Source organism: Neolamprologus multifasciatus, chromosome 18 (genome assembly GCF_963576455.1).
Source record: "Neolamprologus multifasciatus chromosome 18, fNeoMul1.2, whole genome shotgun sequence".
In the NCBI taxonomy this organism is placed as follows: domain Eukaryota; kingdom Metazoa; phylum Chordata; class Actinopteri; order Cichliformes; family Cichlidae; genus Neolamprologus; species Neolamprologus multifasciatus.
In genome coordinates this window covers 28,737,576-28,757,575 of record NC_140456.1, presented here as the reverse complement: position 1 = coordinate 28,757,575, position 20,000 = coordinate 28,737,576, and the positions used below count along the sequence as shown (strand labels likewise).

The window sequence follows — 20,000 nt, the reverse complement described above, 5'->3', positions numbered from 1 at the left end:
TGGTGCGGCTGCAGGGGAGGCTGACACACCAGAGCTCCATCAGTTCATCACGCCTCCCCTGCATGACCTGAGGGTGGGGTTGTTGTGTGTGTGTGGGACACAACTGAAAAGCTGTGGCCGTGTGCAGAAAGAACCACCAACCAAATAAAAAGTGTACTGAGTGAACTATGTGGTCAGGTCCAGCATTGGTGTGCCACAGTGGACACTAACAATAAAAATGACCGTTGTAATCCATGTAAGCCAAAATCCCAGCTTCATACTCCCTCAGTTTCAGACATTTCTTTCTAGTCTTTGCTCTGTGTGATGTCAAAGAGAGGATTTGCTTATTTGGTTATCTGAGACAGATACCACTGGCTCCGACCACAACCCCTCCCACTGGCTCTCAGGTCTTTCTCTTTGTGAGAGCCAAACAAAGCAAGCTTAGGTTGGTGGCCTTAATGCCAAGTGCAGCTTATTTGATACGTGAGTTTTTGAAAATTTTTGAGACTTCTTCATCATCATTGTAATTTTCTCCCACAAAACATTAATAAACATTATAAAGCAATAAGTTGATACATTTTTTTAATGTCAAAAGGTTTAATAAATACTAACTTTTCCAAAAATGAAACTAAAATAGCTTGTATCAGATACACCATTAACTGAGAAAGTTCATAGTTAAAGTGTATCTGACATAAGGATGATCTAGAGTCTAAGAATAAAAATATTAAATTGAAAATGAACAAATTATTACAAATTAATAACTAATCTCTCCCCATTGGTCATGGCAGATGGCTGCCCTTCCCCTAGCCTGGTGGTGTTGGAAGTTTCTTCCTGTTAAAAGGGAGTTTTTTCTTCCCACTTTTGCCAAGTGCTTGCTCATAGGGGGTGGTTTGATGGGGTTTTCTCTATATTACTGTAGGGTCGTTAACTTACAATATAAAGCTGTTACGGCTGTGGCCATAAGAACACTGTGTGGGCTGTTTTGTTCTTTGTCTCTTTACTGTGCTTAAGACTCTTTGCAGGTCCCTCCCCTAATGAAGAGTAGGGAGCAGCTGATTGGACCGTGGAACACGTGGCCGCGTTCAAAAAGCCGCTCTGACAGCTCCCGCCTCCTGCTGTATTAACTTAGTGCTTAGGCACCCTTAGGCTGAAGTGGAAGGGGTGAGCCGCCTTTTTCTTTGGAACAGTTTTCTCCTGTTTTCCGGGTTAGGGAGCGAGGGTTAGTGTTGTCATTTGTTTGTTCTGTTTCTTTCTTAGGGTTTAGTTAGTTTTCTCTGGTGGGACTTAGTTGGTTTTGTTTATTATTTTGGCCTGGGTTCACCCTGGAGCTATGCTTCATTACCTTCAATAAAATCACCTTTTTTACTCACAACTGGTTTTGGATGTTTGGCTTGGGAACCAGGGCGGCTATTTGTCTCTCTCTCCTCCAATCTTATGTGCGTCTCTACACGCCTAGACTAGGGGCGTAACCTTTAATAATAGGCAACAGTTATTGTGATTTGGTGCTGTATAAAGAAATCTGAATTCGATCTGAATTGAATTGAACTATAAAAAGAATGTATAACAGTACATCAGAGGAACAATACAAAGAAATGTTTTGAATTTGGTAATAAGGTCATACTCAAAATATTACTTACATCATCAGCTTCAACAACACCAATCTGTGGGTGTGACAGGTCAATTCCAAAAGTCTTTTCCCAGTGTGGCAGGAGCTGCAGGGGAAAGTAAGCAAAATATTAGTTGCTGTTATCAACCCAACTGCTGTTAGTAAAACTGTGCAGAGTGCCTCACAGCCTCTTGTTTCTAAAGAGCATATTACACTGCTTCATATTGTTACCAGAGGGAAGTCATCAGGGTCGATCCAGACAATGCTGAGGTTGGGGTTGTCAGTGTTATCCTCGGCAACGTCCTTTAGAATCTCCAGGAACTCGAAACCGTCTGAGTAGTGGAAAAGTACATCGCAGTCTAAGCTAAACAGCTATCTAAATAACAAAAACTAAACAGCATTACAGGATGATCAGAAACAACTGTCATTACAGATGCTCATAGATATGTTTTTATACTTCATTTAAGATTCCTTTACCTGGGTCAGACTCCTCTGCAAAGGCAATAATATGTTCACCACCAACATCATCTTCCTGTGGGAAAAAAGGCCGGAATTTCAGGGAAACTGTAAAACAGTAGGTTGCAATCTTATTAAAGTTATGTCTAGGAAATATAATTCAAGTTTATAATTTCTCACCCAGATCTCGTACATGTTGTGGGGCTGCAGCTTCCTCAGTGTTGGTCTAACAAGCAAAGATTACTCAAATCTTAATGCCCTTTACTTGGAACTCAGATCATGAAGCTTGTACCTCTCGAGATCCTTCTAATGTGGCAAAAATAGGACTTACCTGTCGTGAGCTTCAATGAATTTCACCAGTTCCTTCTCAGAGTAAGGTTTTCCTGGGACAACAACTGGTTCATCCATAAATGGTTCATAGAAGTCCACCTCATTGAGCTTCAGGTCCAGAGCCTTGGCGACCTGTAAGACAGGGCCAAAGAACTCAAAGCCTCATCTAACCATAAAGGATATATTAATGGTGTATTATTTATTATTTGTTTTTGCTTAAGAAAAAAGAAAAGTGTTATTAACTTTGGGTTGTTTTTTTTTTTTTGTATATTTGTGTTTAGTAAGTTAGCCAATATTTGTGACTAATTGCAGGGTTGATGTTTCAATCCATATGTTAAAATGTACTTGAGCAAAACACTGCAAGCCTAAGTCACTCCATTTAGCAGTTCAGCTAGTACCTTACTCTGCGCTTTTCACCACCACTGATCTGTGAGTGTACAATGGGTGGAAGAGAAACAACAGTGTAAAATGCTTTACTTAACATATACTTAACATCTTAGTGGAAGATCTGTCTGATATTTAGATATATGAAAGATCACTTAGGCCTCACTAACTTGAATGAATTGATTAAGGATACCTTGGAAAGGCTCGCCCCCTGATTCAATGGCTTCACAAATACTGGTAATCACACAGTGTTTTTATTTCTGATGATCACATGATGGACAAATAATTATGTAACCATAACTTTAATCTTCAAAACGATGCAATTTAAGATGCATCTAAAATTCTTCCATCCATCCATCCATCCATCTTTATCCGATTTATCCGGGGCTGGGTCGCAGGGGCAGCAGCTTAAGCAGAGAAGCCCAGACCTCCCTCTCTCCAGCCACCTCCTCCAGCTTATCCAGGGTCTCTCCATAATCTCTCCAGCGTGTCCTGGGTCTGCCCCGGGGCCTCCTCCTGGTGGGACATGCCCGGAACACCTCACCCAGGAGGTGCCCAGGAGGCATCCTTGTCAGATGCCCAAACCACCTCAGCTGGCTCCTTTCGATGTGGAGGAGCAGCGGCTCTACTCTGAGCCCCTCCCGGATGGCTGAACTTCTCACCCTATCTCTAAGGGAGAGGCCAGCCACCCTTCGGAGGAAGCTAATTTCTGCCGCTTGTATCCACGATCTTGTTCTTTTGGCCATAGGTGAGGGTAGGGACATAGATCAACTGGTAAATTGAGAGCTTCGCTTTTACACTCAGCTCCCTCTTCACCACGACGGACCGGTGCAGCATCCGCATCACTGCAGCTGCAGCACCAATCCGTCTGTCAATCTCCGCCTCCCTTCTCCCATCACTCGCGAACAAGACCCTGAGATACTTGAACTCCTCCACTTGGGGCAGGAACTTATCCCCGACCCGGAGTGGGCACTCCACCCTTTTCTGGCTGAGAACCATGGCCTCAGATTTGGAGGTGCTGATCCTCATTCCCGCTGCTTCACACTCGGCTGCGAACCGTTCCGGTGCGAGCTGGAGGCCATCACCCGATGAAGCCAACAGAACCACATCATCCGTGAAAAGCAGAGATGAGATTCTGAGGCCACCGAAGTGAAAGCCCTCCGCCACTTGGCTGCGCCTAGAAATCCTGTCCATAAAAATTATGAACCGATTTGTCATCGGTGACAAATCGAAGAGGGGCTGAGCTGTCAACTGATCACCACCTGGTGGTGAGTTGGATCAGGTGGCGGGGGAGGACGCTGGACAGACCTGGTGCACCTAAACGTGTAGTGAGGGTGTGCTGGGAACGTCTAGCAGAGGCCCCAGTCCATGAGATCTTCAACGCACACCTCTGGCAGAGCTTCAACAGCATTCCGAAGGAGACTGGGGACATTGAGTCCGAATGGACCATGTTCAGCATCTCCATTGCTGAAGCTGCTGCATTGAGCTGCGGCCACAAGGTGGTTGGTGCCTGCCATGGTGGTAATCCCCGAACCAAATGGTGGACACCAGAGGTGAAGGGAGCCACCAGGCTGAAGAAGGAGTCCTATCGGGCTTGGTCAGCTTGTGGGACTCCGGAGGCAGCTGACAGGTATCGACAAGCCAAGCGGAATGCGGCTCGGGCAGTGGCTGAAGCAAAAACTCGGGTGTGGGAGGAGTTCGGAGAGGCCATGGAAAAAGACTTTTGGACTACCTCGAAGAGATTCTGGCAAACCGTCAGGCATCTCAGGAGGAGAAAGCGGTGCTCTACCTGCACTGTGTATAGTGCTGGCGGAGCGCTGCTGACTTCGACTGAGAAAATTGTCAGGTGGTGGAAGAAATACTTCGAGGACCTCCTTAATCCCACTGACACGTCTTCCGAGGAGGAAGCAGAGTCTGGGAATGAGGGGATTGACCCGCCAATTTCCGGAGGCGAGGTCACTGAGGCAGTTAAACAACTCCTTGGTGGCAGAGCCCCTGGTGTTGATGAGGTCCGCCCCAAGTTCCTGAAGGCTCTGGACGTTGTAGGGCTGTCCTGGTTGACACGCCTATACAATGTTGCGTGGAGATCAGGGGCAGTACCCCTGGACTGGCAGACCGGGGTGGTGGTCCCCATCTTTAAGAAGGGGGACTGGAGGGTGTGTTCCAACTACAGGGGGATCACACTCCTTAGCCTCCCTGGGAAAGTCTATGCCAGGCTGCTGGAGAGGAGAGTTCGTCCGTTAGTCGAACCTCGGATACAGGAGGAACAATGCGGTTTTCGTCCTGGTTGCAGAACACTGGACCAGCTCTTTGTCCTCTCAAGGATACTTGAGGGTGCATGGGAGTTTGCCCAACCAGTCTACATGTGTTTTGTGGACTTGGAGAAGGCATTCGACCGTGTCCCTCGGGGTGTCCTGTGGGAGGTGTTTGGCCCATTGCAACGGACCATTCGATCCCTATACGACCGTCGCAAGAGCTTGGTTCGCATTGCCGGCAATAAGTCGGACTCGTTCCTGGTGGATGATGGGCTCCGCCAGGGCTGCCCTTTGCCATCTAAAATTTTTTTTTTTTTTTTTTTTTTTTTTTTTTTTGCCTCTCCCATGTGGTTCTTTAGCCATCAGAATTGTTGTCTGAAGACCAACAAGGATACCCAATGGATTTACTTTGCCAAATGAATCATCACTGCCTTGCCGTATTGGTCCATTTGATCGACCTTTGTTGTTATTATTTATTTTATTTTATTTTCCGTTGTTACAGACGGGACAGACATGACTGAGGGATAGGAAAGGGAGAAAGAAAGAGGAAGGAAAAGAAAAACAGAAGGGAAGAGGGACAGTGAGAAAGGGCACTTAAAAAGAGAAAGAAGAGAAAAAAAAATCTCCTGGATCACCTGTTGAGAGAAAAAGAAGAGAAAACAAGCAAAAAAACAGAGCAACATACTAAACACGACACCATCACGTTAATCTAGCTAAGTGTAAACAGCAGTAAATACTAAATATTGAATGTTGTTGTGTAGCAAGCAGGACAGAAAGCGCACAATGTGCTTGGAAATAGTGGCCAATAAAGGTGTAGTTTATGTCTATGAACAGTGAACACCCGTGTGCACACCTGTGTGGATCAGGTGCTTGTATTCAAAAGGTTTCCCCATGTATGGGTCTGCTAGAGGATGTAGAAAGCCATAGCCCCGTCCCCCAGGGCATGAAGCAGGCATGGAGGAGATCCAGGCCCCAGAGTGCGAGAGCCCAAGGAGGACCACCGGAGGGGCATCCGTGCCACCCTCCTGGGGAGAGCTGTGGAGAGCCCCAGATGAGGGGTCACCCAGTAGCCACGGAGCAGAAGCCAGAGGGGGCTGCAGTGGCGGGCCCGCCGGCTCTGCCAGCAGCCAGCTGTGCCAGAGTGAACTGAGCCGCAGGCCCAGAGGCCGGAGGCCCGAGGGGCCCCCGCGCCCCGGAAGAGCCTGACCAAGCAACAGGCACCAGGCCCCGCCAAGTAGTCACCGGGAGTGAGCTGGTACATACCTGAGCGCCCAGCCCCGGACACCAAGAACCACCAATGCACCGACCCCTGAGGGCATCAGTTACCGGCAGGGAGTGTGGTGAGGGGAGATAGGCCTTTAGAGGGCCTGGGAGTTCCCAGAGAGGTGGAGTGTAAGATCCAACCTGACATATAGACACAGACAAACAGGCACACACAAGCACAAACATGCATTCCCACCCTCATGCACACATATACAAATACTTAGCACTCACCCAACGTAGGGATAGACATACATGGACACTGCCCCCCGCCCCGATGGCCAGCAGAGAACAGGGGTGTGTGAAGACCCCATACCTCCCTCCTTTCGCTCATGTGTAGTGTTGCTGCGTGTTGTTCTAAGGTGCATTTAAAACACGGGAGAGCATGGTGCTGCTGCCAGAGAGCAGCAGGTGTTAGCATGGCCCCTCCCGAGAACCCTCAATGTCTACATGGATTTAAAATTAAGAGGTGGGCACCAGCGCCAGAGGTAGGGTTGAATACACAGACTGTCCACTGGACGCCGTTAGCGTGCCCACCCTCAAGGCCCTATATGTATGTGTTATGAGAGTGTGAGTAATGTGGATATCTAAGTTGTGGAATAAAATTGAGGCACAGGTGGCCAGAAGGGGACAGGGGGGGGGATGCCTCCCCTGCACCCTGGTGACACACCCGCACCCCAATGCCCTACTTGTGTGGGTGGGTGTGTTGGAGCGGGAAGAGGGAGGCAGCCGGGGATGTTATGGAAAAAAAGGGAGGAGCAATCTAAAATTCTTGTTTAAAATATTTTTCAGATTTTTCTTTTAGAAAGCTTTTGTATTTATAGTTGCACATAAAAACTGGATACATAAAATATGGAGTGCCTCAGAGTTCAATCTTGGGCCCTCTGCCACTTTAAAAAAAATGTTTTCAGCTAATTAAAACACGCAAGCAAATATACAGCTTCCAAGAAATTCATTTTAATGTTTCTATGTTTGAGTTAAATTTTTGAGTCTGATCATCCTTACAAAAACAATCCCCATATCCGTAGTGCTCAAAAGACTTTAGCTTTACCAGTTGTGCTATTACAAAAGCTGAAACTAGACTAATCACATAGTAGCCTCAAGTAACTTACTTTGATTACTCACCTTGGGATTGAATGTGGCATAGAACAGGATGTGTGGATGGAACTCTTCAGCAGCATCAGCAAAAGCGTCAAAATCTGAAATTTAAAGGCATCCATCAAGTTGTTTCAGTAGATTGCTATATGTATGAAATATCTAAGAATGTAGACTTCTTGTTCTCATCATTACTGGTGTTTTTGTGTGCTCACTTAAATCAAATAGTAGCAACTGCAATGAAAACATTCTGATAATTATCCTAGAGTTAGGATGCTGTTTAATTTGCTTGATGTGGAATTATCTAAAAACAATACAGGCTATCATGACATTACAGTATCACAGGATTCTTACGTTCTGACTTGTGACTCTTAAAGTAGCCCACCAATTTGATGTCCTCTTCGATGTTTTTAAAGCCTTTTAGTTCCTTACTGTTGTCAATTATTTCCACAGGGTCCTCGAGAACCTGTGGAAAAGGAGAAAAGGGAGAGACAACAGAGATGACAGAGAGGAGAATAAACTGGAATAAAGCTCTGTGAGTCATCTTCAAAGGAAGCAAAATGAGTATTTAGAGATTTTATTGCTAAAATAAGGCAGGCTATTAACTGGGAGATTATATCCTCACGAACATCATAGATGAACTCCACAAGAGTGTCAGCTGCAAGCTCGCCATCATATTCTATGACTTCATCGTCTATGAAGACGAAGATGCTGTCAGACTCGCCAAGGCCTAAGGGGAAAGAACATTTTGTGTTTAACCATGCGGCTTTTGGACAGGTTAGCTCAGATTATATTTCAGCTAACTTCTGTTACAGTAACTTAACTGTGATAGTTTGGCTAGTCTGACTTTTGCACAATAAGCCATGTACCAACTGCCTGCAGCTGTATTTACCTAATTTCTTTGCAACAGCCTTGTCGTGCTTTGCATCAATGAGACCAACTCCAATATCTTCATCTTCAAACTCATCCAGGACCTGGGCTGCAAGCTGTAAAACATTGCACATAAATAATTAAACAATTTATTAGTTCAACACAAAAAAGGGTGGGGTGGTGGGATAGTGTGTTTTACTCATTTGGAAGGCTACACTATTACACCCCTACACTATTATTTACACCTTTTGACAAAGTTGTCTCACTCAGTAGTTTCATTACCATAAAAGCCTGCTTTTCAGAGCGCCGCTTATGCACTTTCTAAATCTGTATGAAACTTGAACCTTGTGACTGACAGTTGGGTCCACCAATGACAGCATCACACTTGCAGCTCAGCTGCATTGAGGAAGTTGTTTGAGAGCTGTCTCAGTCCATTTGAAGGGTAAACAGTGCACACAAACTCTCGCAGACACACACGCGCACATACATGCACACTGGTGTCTGAAATCTTGAGCAGCTGCTTTACTGGCATAAATAGTTAGCCCAACCAGGCTGTCCTGCAGTTTGTTGTGCAGATAATTCTCTGAATTTCTTTTAACCTGACTGGAGTTTTGGATGAGTGGAGCACAGTGAAATCGTTTAAATTTTGCAGCTTAGTTTTAAGTTACACATCATACAGACTTATTCCCTTCATTGCACTATACCTTTTTTGCAGACTGTGCCCTTTTGGCATTTACACAGACTAAAATAAAACTTCTTACAGGCAAATGGATTAATGCTTCATGGTTGTATATATCACATTTACTTTGTGGCATATATTTACAGGCTATATTTAGTCTATAAACATATTTAGCCCCCCAATATATATATATATGTATACATTCTTTTGGTAGTACCTAGTAGTGAATTTCACTAAATGTCCATTTGAATAAAGCACATTATTTTTACCCAGATAAATTTTTTTTGCAAATGTCTTTCAGTTAAAGTATGTAAAGCAAAAACAAACTATGTCTGCCTGCTCCTCCTAATCTGAAACATGCAAAGTTGTTTTTGGAGCTTGGGTGTTCTGAATGTGTATTTGATGTGACATGGGTGAGATCATTTGCTCAGAGTAATTGAACCTCCCCAACTACATGTAAAGTTAAACCAGCAGGCTCAGTATCTGGGGTGGGATTTCATAGCTTCATGTCTGCGGGCACTGCAGCTGTACATTTCTTTCAGTTTTTGTTCTTGGCTGAGATGTTACAGACTGTAGTGATATTCAGCTGGTGCAGCACCTGACTGTATCTGCTCATTTTGAGCGAGGCTGCCGGACACTGGTGCCATTGGGCCCTATACATTTCTGTGTAAAAGCACCTGCAATCTGTCTGGAGAATGCAGGTGCTTTTCCTTACATTGGTCTACAGCGCTTCCCTTGACAGAGCATTCGTAACAGACCTGAGAGGTCACTTTAATAACAAAATCAACTAAGTTCAAACGGCATGGACGAAAGCACTTAATTATCACCATCACAATGACATGTTTCATTTGACTTTCACTAACCCCCACAGGGCTCCTTGACCTCTGAAATGTTTGCACCTTTTGCAGTTGCCTCTTACCATAAATAAAGCTTCATTAAGTGTAAATCATAATACATTCAGAAGGAGAAACACAAGCCATCGGAGCTCAACCCACCACAAAAGCAGCTCAGGATAAATATAGCACCAGAAGCCACACCAGCCCCAGGGACTATTTTGGTGAGATGGCAGTGATGCTCAGTACTCTGGGATCCGCTGACAAGTACAGTACTGCAAGTGTCAATCACAGCGCAGAGCTGAGCCGGCACTACTGGAGCCAGTACCTCAAGCGCTGGCCTGGAGCCCCAAGGCTGAGCAACAGTGCCCTATACGCAGACACCAGAGGGTCTTGATGTGATTCGCCAAGGAGAGCAGCCTCTCTCGTATCTCTCACTCTCCTGCTCTCTCTGTCTGATTTGTTATTAATATTTTCCTCATTACTGCTATTCATTACTATTTTTTTAGCCCTTCATCCTTTTTCATTTGTCTTGTTCACATGAGATTTGGTTACTGATGAGATCTGTTGCACACAATTTCTGCTATATTTGTTTAGGCAAAGTTAGAATATTTGTCACAATTTTTATTTTTAGGGGCTGTTGAGAGTTCCTTATATGATCCTTTTTGGCCTAGAGTTGTCATAAAATAAAAAAAAATTAAACAGGAGTCAACAAACCAGGCTTGCAAATTACAATAATGCAACAAGCATATGGGGTAGCAGCCTTGACATTACACTGTACATTAGCCATGCCAAATGCCATATAATACTGTTGCTACGTGATCTAGTGCAGGCCATAAATCAGAAATCAACCTGGTTTCTCAGAACTGCAATGTTCAGTGCAGTTCTCAAATAACTGCTTCTTTAAACAATATCAAGTGTGTCTTCAAATGCTCTCTGGGCACCTCTTAGTTCTGCATTGTGTCTGTGATCGTTATAGTGTAAAAATGAATTTTGCTCTCTGTATAAATAATCAGCATGTCTGCAAACATGGAGTCAGCTGCTTGAAGTGACAAATTGAACTTTTCTTGGAAAATGGAATGTGGTTTTCACTTGTTTACTATAAGTAAACAAGTGAACAGAAAAGTTTGTGTGGAAAGGGATGTAGTGTGTTTTTATAGGGAATGTGAACCAGGCTGGCGTGAGGCCTGATGAGCAATCGGATGAGGGAGTGTTAAGTGCATCAACTGCTTGCCTCACACACAGTAACACACAAAGACGCACACAAACAGACACACATCCTCTACACAGGCTCAGCCTTTGCCAAAATAAATGATACCTTGGGTCCTCACAGCTCAGCTCTTTGCCTCGGGGTGGTCGACATGACGACACACCGTAGGCTTGTGACACATTTTTGGGACTTCACTTCTCAGCATTTCTGAATCCAGCAAAGCTATTTTCTACCGCCTTATCTCCTTTTCTCCATAATAACTTCCTCTTTGCAAGTCACTGACAGGAGATGAGTTTATTCAGTCCATTTTTTTAAAACCACAGTTAAATATGCTGAAAGCATCTGTGTGCTTATGAATAAAGTACCAATATTACAGCTTCCTCATCACCATCTATCCACAGTTCTTATCTTAACCCACCTCAAGGGCCAACTCCTCGATATCGAACTGTCTCTGGGCGGCGCGGCTGGATCCGGGATGGTCATGGTAGTACACCACCATAATGTCATACTTCTTCATCACGGACTTATAGTTCTTGGCGTTGAGGTCGTGAACGCGGTCCTTGCCATCGTAGTCAGGGAAGTCCAAGCTCTCCTTGCCCAGTGAAATGCTCCCAAAGGACAGCAAGACTACTACAAGCACCCAGGTCCACTTCATGGCTCCTCTCTAATGTGGATGTATTTACAGTTTCAGAAAGTAAATGAAAGCGGCGAAAAATATTGAAAAAAAAAAGTTTGGTGAAAGTATGGAGAACCCCTTCCAATCCGCGTCACCCAGAAGAGAGCAAGACAGCCTCCTGCATCCGCCTTATTAAAAACCCCACATGGGCAACTGGCAGTGGGCTCAGGGTGCAAGAGGGGTTGGGCTTAGTCTGACATAGGTGTGACCGTGGTCCTATGTGGCACGTAATTAAGCATGGAGAAGATGAGTCAGGGCTGGGGTGACAGCTTTCTGTGTGTGTGTGTGTGCGTGAGTGTATGTTAGGAACCAGTGAAAGAGGGTGGAGTGAGGGGGAGATGACCAACCTGCTCTCTGCATGCAACACAGAACATACACAGACAGCTGTGGAGATGGAAGGAGGTGTGTGAGCAAAGAGAGAAGGCATCATATAGAATAGGACATAGGTGTGTGAGTGTGTCCGTTTTGTGCCAGATGAAGAAGAACTTTGATATGATGGATTTAGGGGTGGGTACAAATATGAGGGATTCTTTTCCCTTATTAAGTGAAGATGAAGGCTTGGATCCCAGCTAAAAATAAGGGATGTAGGACAGAGAAGTACATATCAGGAGGCGGTGCTGGTGTCTAATTTGCTGCTGCTGGCACCCGTGCAGTGCTAGAATGTGAAGCTGGGTCACTCGGGGACATGAAGCTGGAGTGAGAGAGAGAGGAGAGGAGAGGAGACGAGGAGAGGGCGGTGCACTTGCTGAGGAGTCAGTGCACAGGGGTCACTTAGCCCTGACTCAAGAAGAAAGTGAAACATAGCGTTTTACAGGGCATGTAATGGGCATGCATGTGAAAGCTTTATTGGAATCCTTGTGACTCTGACCCCGATACACACTGAACACATGTGTCCTGTGCAGCGTTTGCATGTATGCTTGAGATGGTTGCCATGTCATATTACTTTACGAATTGAGAGGGAAGAGGTAAGCTATAAATAAATACAGGCTATCGTAATACTTCATCCAGCTCTCAACACTCACACTTAGGTAACACACCCCTTCTTTTCTGTAACAAGACATGCAAGCTTACAGCATTAACGCAGACATTTTTTTTTGTCTAAGCAAACGGCTTAAAAGGTGCACCGTGCGCGTCTGCGTGTGGCTTAACTGTAGAACATGGAGCTGAACTGTGGTCAGCTGTGTTACTGTAAACACCTAATAAAAGGATATGCGAGGGTTGGTTTCAAGTGTGCTTCCTTTGCAAACCATGCAGCGACAGCTTGCATAACAGTTTGAAGTCCTGATTACATTAATAGCCTTAAACATGAAAAAGTGACAGTCAGCTCGAGCATGCGTGGCTTGATTGAATGAGAAGCGCAATGGGTGCGTCTAATGTTTGAGCACATTAAGTTGAGATCTAAGCAGGTGTCTTTCTTAGATCTCAACTAATTTTGTGGGCCCTACTCCAAATCCACACCTGTGAACAGAGGCATAAAATGTGCTGTATGCCTATGGTTACTAGTGTCAACTCAGCCTACAAACTACTTTGCTTCACAGCACATAACTGTCATTAAGTTCTTCATCCACAAACTCTGCACCTCTGCTTTCAGCATTTCACTCCTCTGGCCATAATTCAGTCAGTGATATCACTTTCAGTCTTTTATTGACAATGGTGATAAGAGCATGCACTGTGCCAGCACTGATTAAGGCAGGGTTGGAACATTAATTTTCCCAAGGGGCCACATGAGAAACTGGAACTGTGGTGCTGTGCCTGTGTGTTCCAGTTTCTCATGTAGCCCCTTGGGAAAATGAATCGCCCAATCCTGGATTAAGGTATGCTCGAAAAAGCAAAGCCAATTTGGTATCATTTAGTCCTCTATTTTATAGATCATTTATCCTTTGATGGACAGGACACATGCAAGACTGTTAAATTCATACTACTATTCATTTTATGACACACATATGCAATCAAAAGCTTATAACTTTGTTTATAACTAAGTTTTGAAACTTCTAGTTTATCTACTGTAGAACTGATGTATAGTGTGTATAATACATTGTCTCGTGGCATACTGCTAAATAATTAAGCTTCTTCTGTTCTGTGCAGGTCTCCTGGAACCTGGTTAAATAAAGACTTTTACTTGTTGTTTATTTGTTTGCAGTCCAAACAATAGCTAGCTGGTGTTTTTTTCTTTTTCTGAATTACTATTTGCTTATTTGCATTTATACCCATGATTGCAGGCTAATTTGTAATAGAACATTTCTAATACTAATAATGTAATATTTTGACAGAGGGAGAATGACGTTCATCCAGTTTCTTCATGTCTGCAGCAGTTACCGCTGCTGGCCAGGAGATGGCACTCTCTGATCTACTGTAACTACAGATTGTGTACTGTAGAATCTGCAGCTTCCAGTTTCTGGATAGATTCCTCAAACCGTAAGAATATTTAATCTCTTTCTTTTGCCTGTTCCTGTTGGAGGTCACCACAGCAGATCATCTGCCCCAAACTCACCTTTAACCTGTGATCCTCATTTCCTCATTTGTCCATCACCACTACAAACAAGAAGGGGCTCAGGGCCCCTTATGTAATGACACATCATGCCTAAACTTTCTACAGTAGCTGCTACCACAGACCTCACCACTGTTTTGCTGTCATCATTTGTGTCTTTCATCACCCTCACATTCTTCTCTTCTACTTCTGACTTCCTCATGCAGGACCACAATTCCTCTCATACACCGTCTCTGGATCCACAATGACACAGTGCAACTCCTTCTGACCTTCTCTATACTTCTCCAGCCACAGTCTCGAAGCAAACATCAAATCTCTATAGACTATTAAAATATGCAGCACAATTATTACTGTTACACTAAAAAGAAATGTTTTATTTCATTTTTGCAATCTCCACATAATCTCCACTCAGTCCGCAGGAGGAGGGCCCGGGTTATTGAGACATTTCATTGTGGGTGGTGCTGAAGCTTTCGTAACTCAAAGAACACAACCGGTCAAACCGGTGTTGCAGTCGTGGTCCCAGAGTTTTCGGTGGAAATGGGTAAAAGGATTAGTGATGGGCTTTCTGTGTACACTGGGGAAATGATCGCAATATTATTAGCTGTTCAGTGGTTGGAGGACGTGAGACCATTACATGCTGTCATTTGTTCAGATCCAAGTTCATCATTGGTCAGTCTACAGCATAGTCACTCAGACAGTAGAACAGATGTTTTGGCAGAAATTCAGCAGTCACTTTTCCGGATACGCATGATGGGACTTGCAGTCGTGTTTTTGTGGGTGCCAGCACACTATGGCGTGTGGGCGAATGAAAAGGCAGATAGAGTAGCAAAGGAGGCCGTAAAACATGGGGTGGTTGACATGGCTGTTAGTTTTGGCCAAGCAGAGATAAGGGGTAAGGCAAGATATGAGAGCAAGATGGCAAAAGCAGTGGGTGGAGGAAAGGAAGGGACTAGGAGGGAGGAGGTGATCATATCCAGACTGAGATTTGGACATACTGGCTTGAATAATACATTATTCATGATAGGGAAACATAGTACCGGAAAATGTGATTACTGTGGGGTGGAGGAAACTATAGAACATGTCATGTTGCAGTGTCAGAGGTATCAGGTTGAGAGGAGACATTTGATTCAAAATCTTAGTAACCTAAAAATCAAACTGGATCTGGTTGATTTGTTGCGAAAGGAATCGGGAAGTAAAAGTTATCAGGCCTTATTTCAGTTTTTAAAAGAGGGGAACCTGTTTGGAAGGATTTGGGGATTTTTTTTTTTTGAGCGTCGTTCCAGACCATACTCCATACCAGTTGGTGGCGGTAATGCACCTTTCAATTGTTTGCCAACCGCCAATACAACATACAACTGTAAGAAAGAAAGAAAGAAGCTTTCATAACAAGTTTCAGAATCAAAGTGTGTCGCGGTACTGCTGGTGTAAAAGGTTTTAAACGAATTACGGTACGCAGTGGACTACATATAACGCCGGCTAAGGTCAGACTTTTCTTTATGAACTTTTATTTATGCCTCAACAACTCGCTAGTTTATGCTAGCTAAGAGTATGTTAGCTAGCACTCTGTTGTCATGGTTGCTAGGGTCCTGGCTGTAGCTTAAACGAGTACAAACAGCAAGTGCTATATTTCTGTGAGTAGCTACCAAGCTTCTAATAATTTAGCAGGCTACAAGTTGGCGAAAGCTCCGCCAAGCTGTGCTCGATTAGTCAGATGATTAGGAAAGGTAGTCGAGCGCAGATGAAATCGATATGACCGCTTATCAGCTGGAGAGTTTTGTTACAGTAGAAAACCGACTGCTGGGAAATATAGTAAGAGAAATGCCCTGTAAGCGGTCACTAACTCTCTTATGTTTGCTCAAAGCTTAAGCTTTTGAATAACGGATTAATGGTTTGTCATTATAAAATAGTGAGCAATAGAAAATAATTTTTAGCCACATTGCAAAAGTGGGAAACAGGAAATGTTAATTTTAAGAGCTGTTAATTTTAAGAAAATTTAAACAGTCCACTCTGCCAAAATAATGAAATTAACTGTTCATTTTATTTAAAATTTCTTATTTTGAATGTATTTAATTCTTTGTACATTTGTGCAGATGGCTTCAGCTCTGGCAAACAGGGCAATAGGAGCCATCATGGGATCAGCAGTGGCAGATGCTGCAGGTATTAATAGTGTCTCACTTGTTTTACATTGATGATCTATGAAAGTAATCATGCTTGTGTTTAATAACTGGAAAGACAGTTTTTATAGGGGACTAAAATGCCGTCCTGTGAAACACTAAATATCACTATACTACTTCCATGGCAGGGTTAGTTTAGTGGTGCACCTGATTAATTGATCATCACAAGTGTGAGCACCTCAGGCACCTCAAATTTGGATCATGCAACAAGACAATGATCCAAGGACAGCAGCAAATCTCTTAAAAAGAATCGCTGGAAAAATAAAAGAATCCACGTGTTGCGATAGGCCAGTCAAGGGCCAGACCTCACCCTGACTGCAATTCGATTATGGGACCTTAAGAGAACTGTGAATAAATGAAAACAGACATCAAGGAACTAAATCAATTTTGTAAAGAAGAGTGGGCCAGATTTCTTCCACAACAATGTGAGAGACTGATAAACTCTGTCGCCTGTCAATTCTGTCAAGACTATAACTTTTGAGCTGTCATAAGGTTAGCAGGTATCTTTCAGCTGAGCTGAGAGTTTCCTGGTTTGAGTTGAGTACTCAGATCTTCAGGTTGTACGAGTGGAAGTGGATTTTCAGTCCCTTCTTATTTTTAACACATCTCCTTAGGTTTTGAGTAATGTCAAGGTTCAGAGTGTAATTATCTTCTCTCTTGCAGCACAGCCTCTCCACTGGGTGTACGACCTCCAGAAGTTAAAGGGGATCCTGGCTCTGAATCCAAACCCAGAATTCCACCCTGAGTCCGCTAACCCTTTTTACAGGAGGGAGACTGGCAAGCAGAGTTGCTATGGAGACCAGGCATATGTCCTGCTGGAGTCCCTGTCTGAATGTGGAGGTAGTGCTGCTGACTTTATCCCTAAAATTAAACTAAACTTACATTTCTATAGATCATAGTAGGTTTCAGATTACTACTATCTACAGCAAGCAAAGTTATGCAGTTGATTCAGTTTGTTTTTTCTGTTTGTCAGTAGAATTATTGATAAAGTTATGGATGGATTTGCTTTAAATTCTACCAGAAGTAGCACTTGGTCCAACATAAAGGGATTAACTAGAACTGGACACATGAAATTGCCTCATATCTGTACAAGTGATATAAGGAAAATATAAGAAAGTGGGCTGTCCTCAAAGAAATATTACGCATTACTCTAGATCCACATATTATGCATGCAGGGACTCGGTTCGTGCAGTGTGTAGGGAATTTTCACACACTGTCTAAGATGCCTGATCTCTCTGACCAGGTCTAAACATTGATGACCTGAAGCAGCGCACACTGAAGGTTTTTGGGCCAGGATCAGAGTATGACACGCCCGTCAATGATCCTTACAGAGAGAGGGGAGGTAAGAGAAATCTTGGAGATATCCCTGAGGTCCGTTACCTTTTTGACAAAATATGCAATTTGGACTTCTGCAGGGCCAAGACCTCAGCTGCCCATCGATGGGCCGTGGAGACATGCAAGTTTAAAGAGCTTCCTGAAGAATGTGGATGCAGGCAAAGAGGAGACGGGTAAAGCTTCTGAAATTATTCACAGTTTGACATTATGAAGACAAACATCTCTAACCTAAATATGTGCTGGTTTCCTTCAGGTTGTGAGAACGACTGTCAGATTGATGGAATAGCCAAACTGGCTCCTATAGTGGCTTTTTATGCAGGACAGCCCGATATGCTGGAGAAGGTGGAACAGGCCATCCGTGTCACCCAGAACAATGATGAATGTGTGGCGGAGACTCTAGCAGCAGCGAGGTCAGGACATCTTCCAGCACACCAGTCACCAGTTTCACTTATTTACACATGTTGGATTAGAATCAGCTATTTAAGGGTTAATAATAAAACTTTGTTTTTAACCTGGAAACCACAATAGACTATTAGATCTGGTAATTAAAATTGGGCATAATAAGAAGTATTTGGAGCAGAGAGTATAAAAATAGGGAAGAGAACACATTTCACATTTTAATAAACGGATCAGCCACATGAAAGCTGAGCGTCTCTAAAGATCATTCCAGTTTGGCTGCATGGTTGATTACACCGTTCTCTGTAGTGAGGCAAAATCAGAACACATATTTAATACTGTTCTACAAAGATGTATAAAGAAAAACATTAAACGGAAATGCTCCACACTGACTTCTTTTCCCAGGTTTCTGGAACATTTCATCCTGAATGGTCCAGATCCAAAAGCCCTGGACGCGGTGCTCAATCAGCTGAATGACCCAAACAGAAAGCAGCCTCAAGATTTAGACAAAGCAGTCATCGGTACGTGAGGCCAGCAGCATATTTCCTTCCCTGTGTTAAAGTCATGAGACCGACTCGTGTGATTAAAGAGCTTATTTTACCTTATTCTGTGAAGGTTCAGTTCCAATGTGACATAACGATGATAGGATAAAGAGATATGCAGAGAGTTATGTTTAGTATTTTAGTTAACATCTCATCTTATGTGTGACTCACTACTGCACCCTCTCTGCCTGATTTCAGGACACATCCACCAGGTGAAGGAGAATTTATCCAAAACCCCGCAAGAGCTGATCCCCTCTGTCTTCACAAATGCATGAGGTATCTTTGATAAGCTCCTTCAACCTCTGCCATCAGTGTAGTCCTTAACAGTAACGTGGTAAAAAAGCAGTATGTGTAATTTGGATAGCTGTGAGACAAACCAGGAAAAATGCCTTCATGCCATTCACATCTGCCTCTGATGTTTCAGGTTTGCCGGGTGCGTTCCAAGCCGCGCTGCACGGAGTCCTGACAGCCACTCGCTATGAGACGGCTGTCAGAGACACCATGAGCTGCGGGGGATGCACCTGCAGCAGAGGATCCTTCATAGGAGCCTGTCTTGGGGCTCAGGTGGGGCTGTCTGCTAATCTAATATATTCACGTGCACATATTTTAAGTTTGATTTATGAAATGTTCTGTTCTCATTTTTCTAGGTCGGACTTGAGGGAATCCCAGAGTCCTGGAAGTCCAAGACCCTGCAATACGACTTGGTGTTGGAGCATGCCAAGAAGATAACCAAACACCTGTCGGCGTAATGCCTTTTAAGAAGGCTTAGAGAGAACGGTGTGACAAACTGTCGAGCTTTGACAGAACAGCGAATGATGGTTCCTGTTTAAATGTCTGGATGGCAGGAGCCAGATGTTTTTGTTTCTGTTAAAGTAAAACAGGTTGGTTCACATGTTCTGTGAGAAGATATGGTAAAGATCATTATTATTATAAAAATGAATTACTATTTAAACTACTATTTCTGGGCTATATATGTGTCATTTAAGCATTTTTCATATTGACAGTGATATTGTGGTCCAACACAAAATATAGGAGTTTAGAGAAAAAGAGTCCATGCACCACAGTTTTTGCAAATTATGTTTTTCCAATATCCAATACTGCATTTATGTAAAGCCACAAGTTGTATGAAGAGCCCATAAACTGCAGGAAGCACATCAGAGATGTAAAGGCCATCAATAAAAAGACAAATAATGCCTTCCTTTATTTATTTTACAGTGTGCTTTAATAACTCACACATCTGTTCCTTTTAGTATTGAATAAAAATTTCCTTTGAAGCTGAAATAAACTGCTGTACTTGGCCTTCCAGTGCCAGTATCATAAAATTAATAAAACATTAACAGGAGCTGATTGTATGAGTATACTGAGATTCCATGTTCCACATGGAGGTCACATTTTTCTTTTATGTAATTTAAAAAATTTCAGCAGCTCGAGC

At 43.5% G+C, this 20,000-nt stretch overlaps 2 protein-coding genes across 3 annotated transcripts in view; one reads left to right on the top strand and one right to left on the bottom strand.

Annotated features, from left to right (window-relative positions):
* The window catches only part of casq1a (calsequestrin 1a), a 13,197-nt gene extending 1,295 nt beyond the window's left edge, over nucleotides 1-11,902 (bottom strand). The window contains exons 1-10 of the mRNA XM_085141901.1: nucleotides 11,376-11,902; nucleotides 8,258-8,351; nucleotides 7,995-8,095; nucleotides 7,720-7,831; nucleotides 7,396-7,469; nucleotides 2,373-2,503; nucleotides 2,222-2,267; nucleotides 2,063-2,117; nucleotides 1,817-1,917; nucleotides 1,617-1,691 (exon numbers count right to left, since the gene is read on the bottom strand). Of these exons, the coding sequence (XP_084998027.1) occupies nucleotides 1,617-1,691; nucleotides 1,817-1,917; nucleotides 2,063-2,117; nucleotides 2,222-2,267; nucleotides 2,373-2,503; nucleotides 7,396-7,469; nucleotides 7,720-7,831; nucleotides 7,995-8,095; nucleotides 8,258-8,351; nucleotides 11,376-11,612 (1,026 nt within the window). The 5' untranslated portion in view covers nucleotides 11,613-11,902. The remainder of the gene's footprint in view (nucleotides 1-1,616; nucleotides 1,692-1,816; nucleotides 1,918-2,062; nucleotides 2,118-2,221; nucleotides 2,268-2,372; nucleotides 2,504-7,395; nucleotides 7,470-7,719; nucleotides 7,832-7,994; nucleotides 8,096-8,257; nucleotides 8,352-11,375) is intronic.
* Nucleotides 11,903-15,448: 3,546 nt separating this feature from the next.
* Nucleotides 15,449-19,910, top strand: LOC146498301 (crystallin J1A-like). Of its 2 annotated transcripts, none has more exons than XM_085141908.1 (10): nucleotides 15,449-15,602; nucleotides 16,212-16,278; nucleotides 16,959-17,135; nucleotides 17,539-17,637; nucleotides 17,711-17,803; nucleotides 17,884-18,040; nucleotides 18,432-18,547; nucleotides 18,767-18,844; nucleotides 18,993-19,132; nucleotides 19,216-19,910. In XM_085141908.1, the coding sequence occupies exons 2-10, from the start codon at nucleotides 16,212-16,214 to the stop codon at nucleotides 19,315-19,317; spliced, it is 1,029 nt and encodes a 342-aa protein (XP_084998034.1). In that variant the 5' UTR covers nucleotides 15,449-15,602; the 3' UTR covers nucleotides 19,318-19,910. The 2 variants fall into 2 exon arrangements, with proteins under 2 accessions (XP_084998034.1, XP_084998036.1); XM_085141910.1 differs by lacking the exon at nucleotides 15,449-15,602 and adding an exon at nucleotides 15,629-15,752.
* The last annotated feature ends 90 nt before the right edge of the window (nucleotides 19,911-20,000 follow it).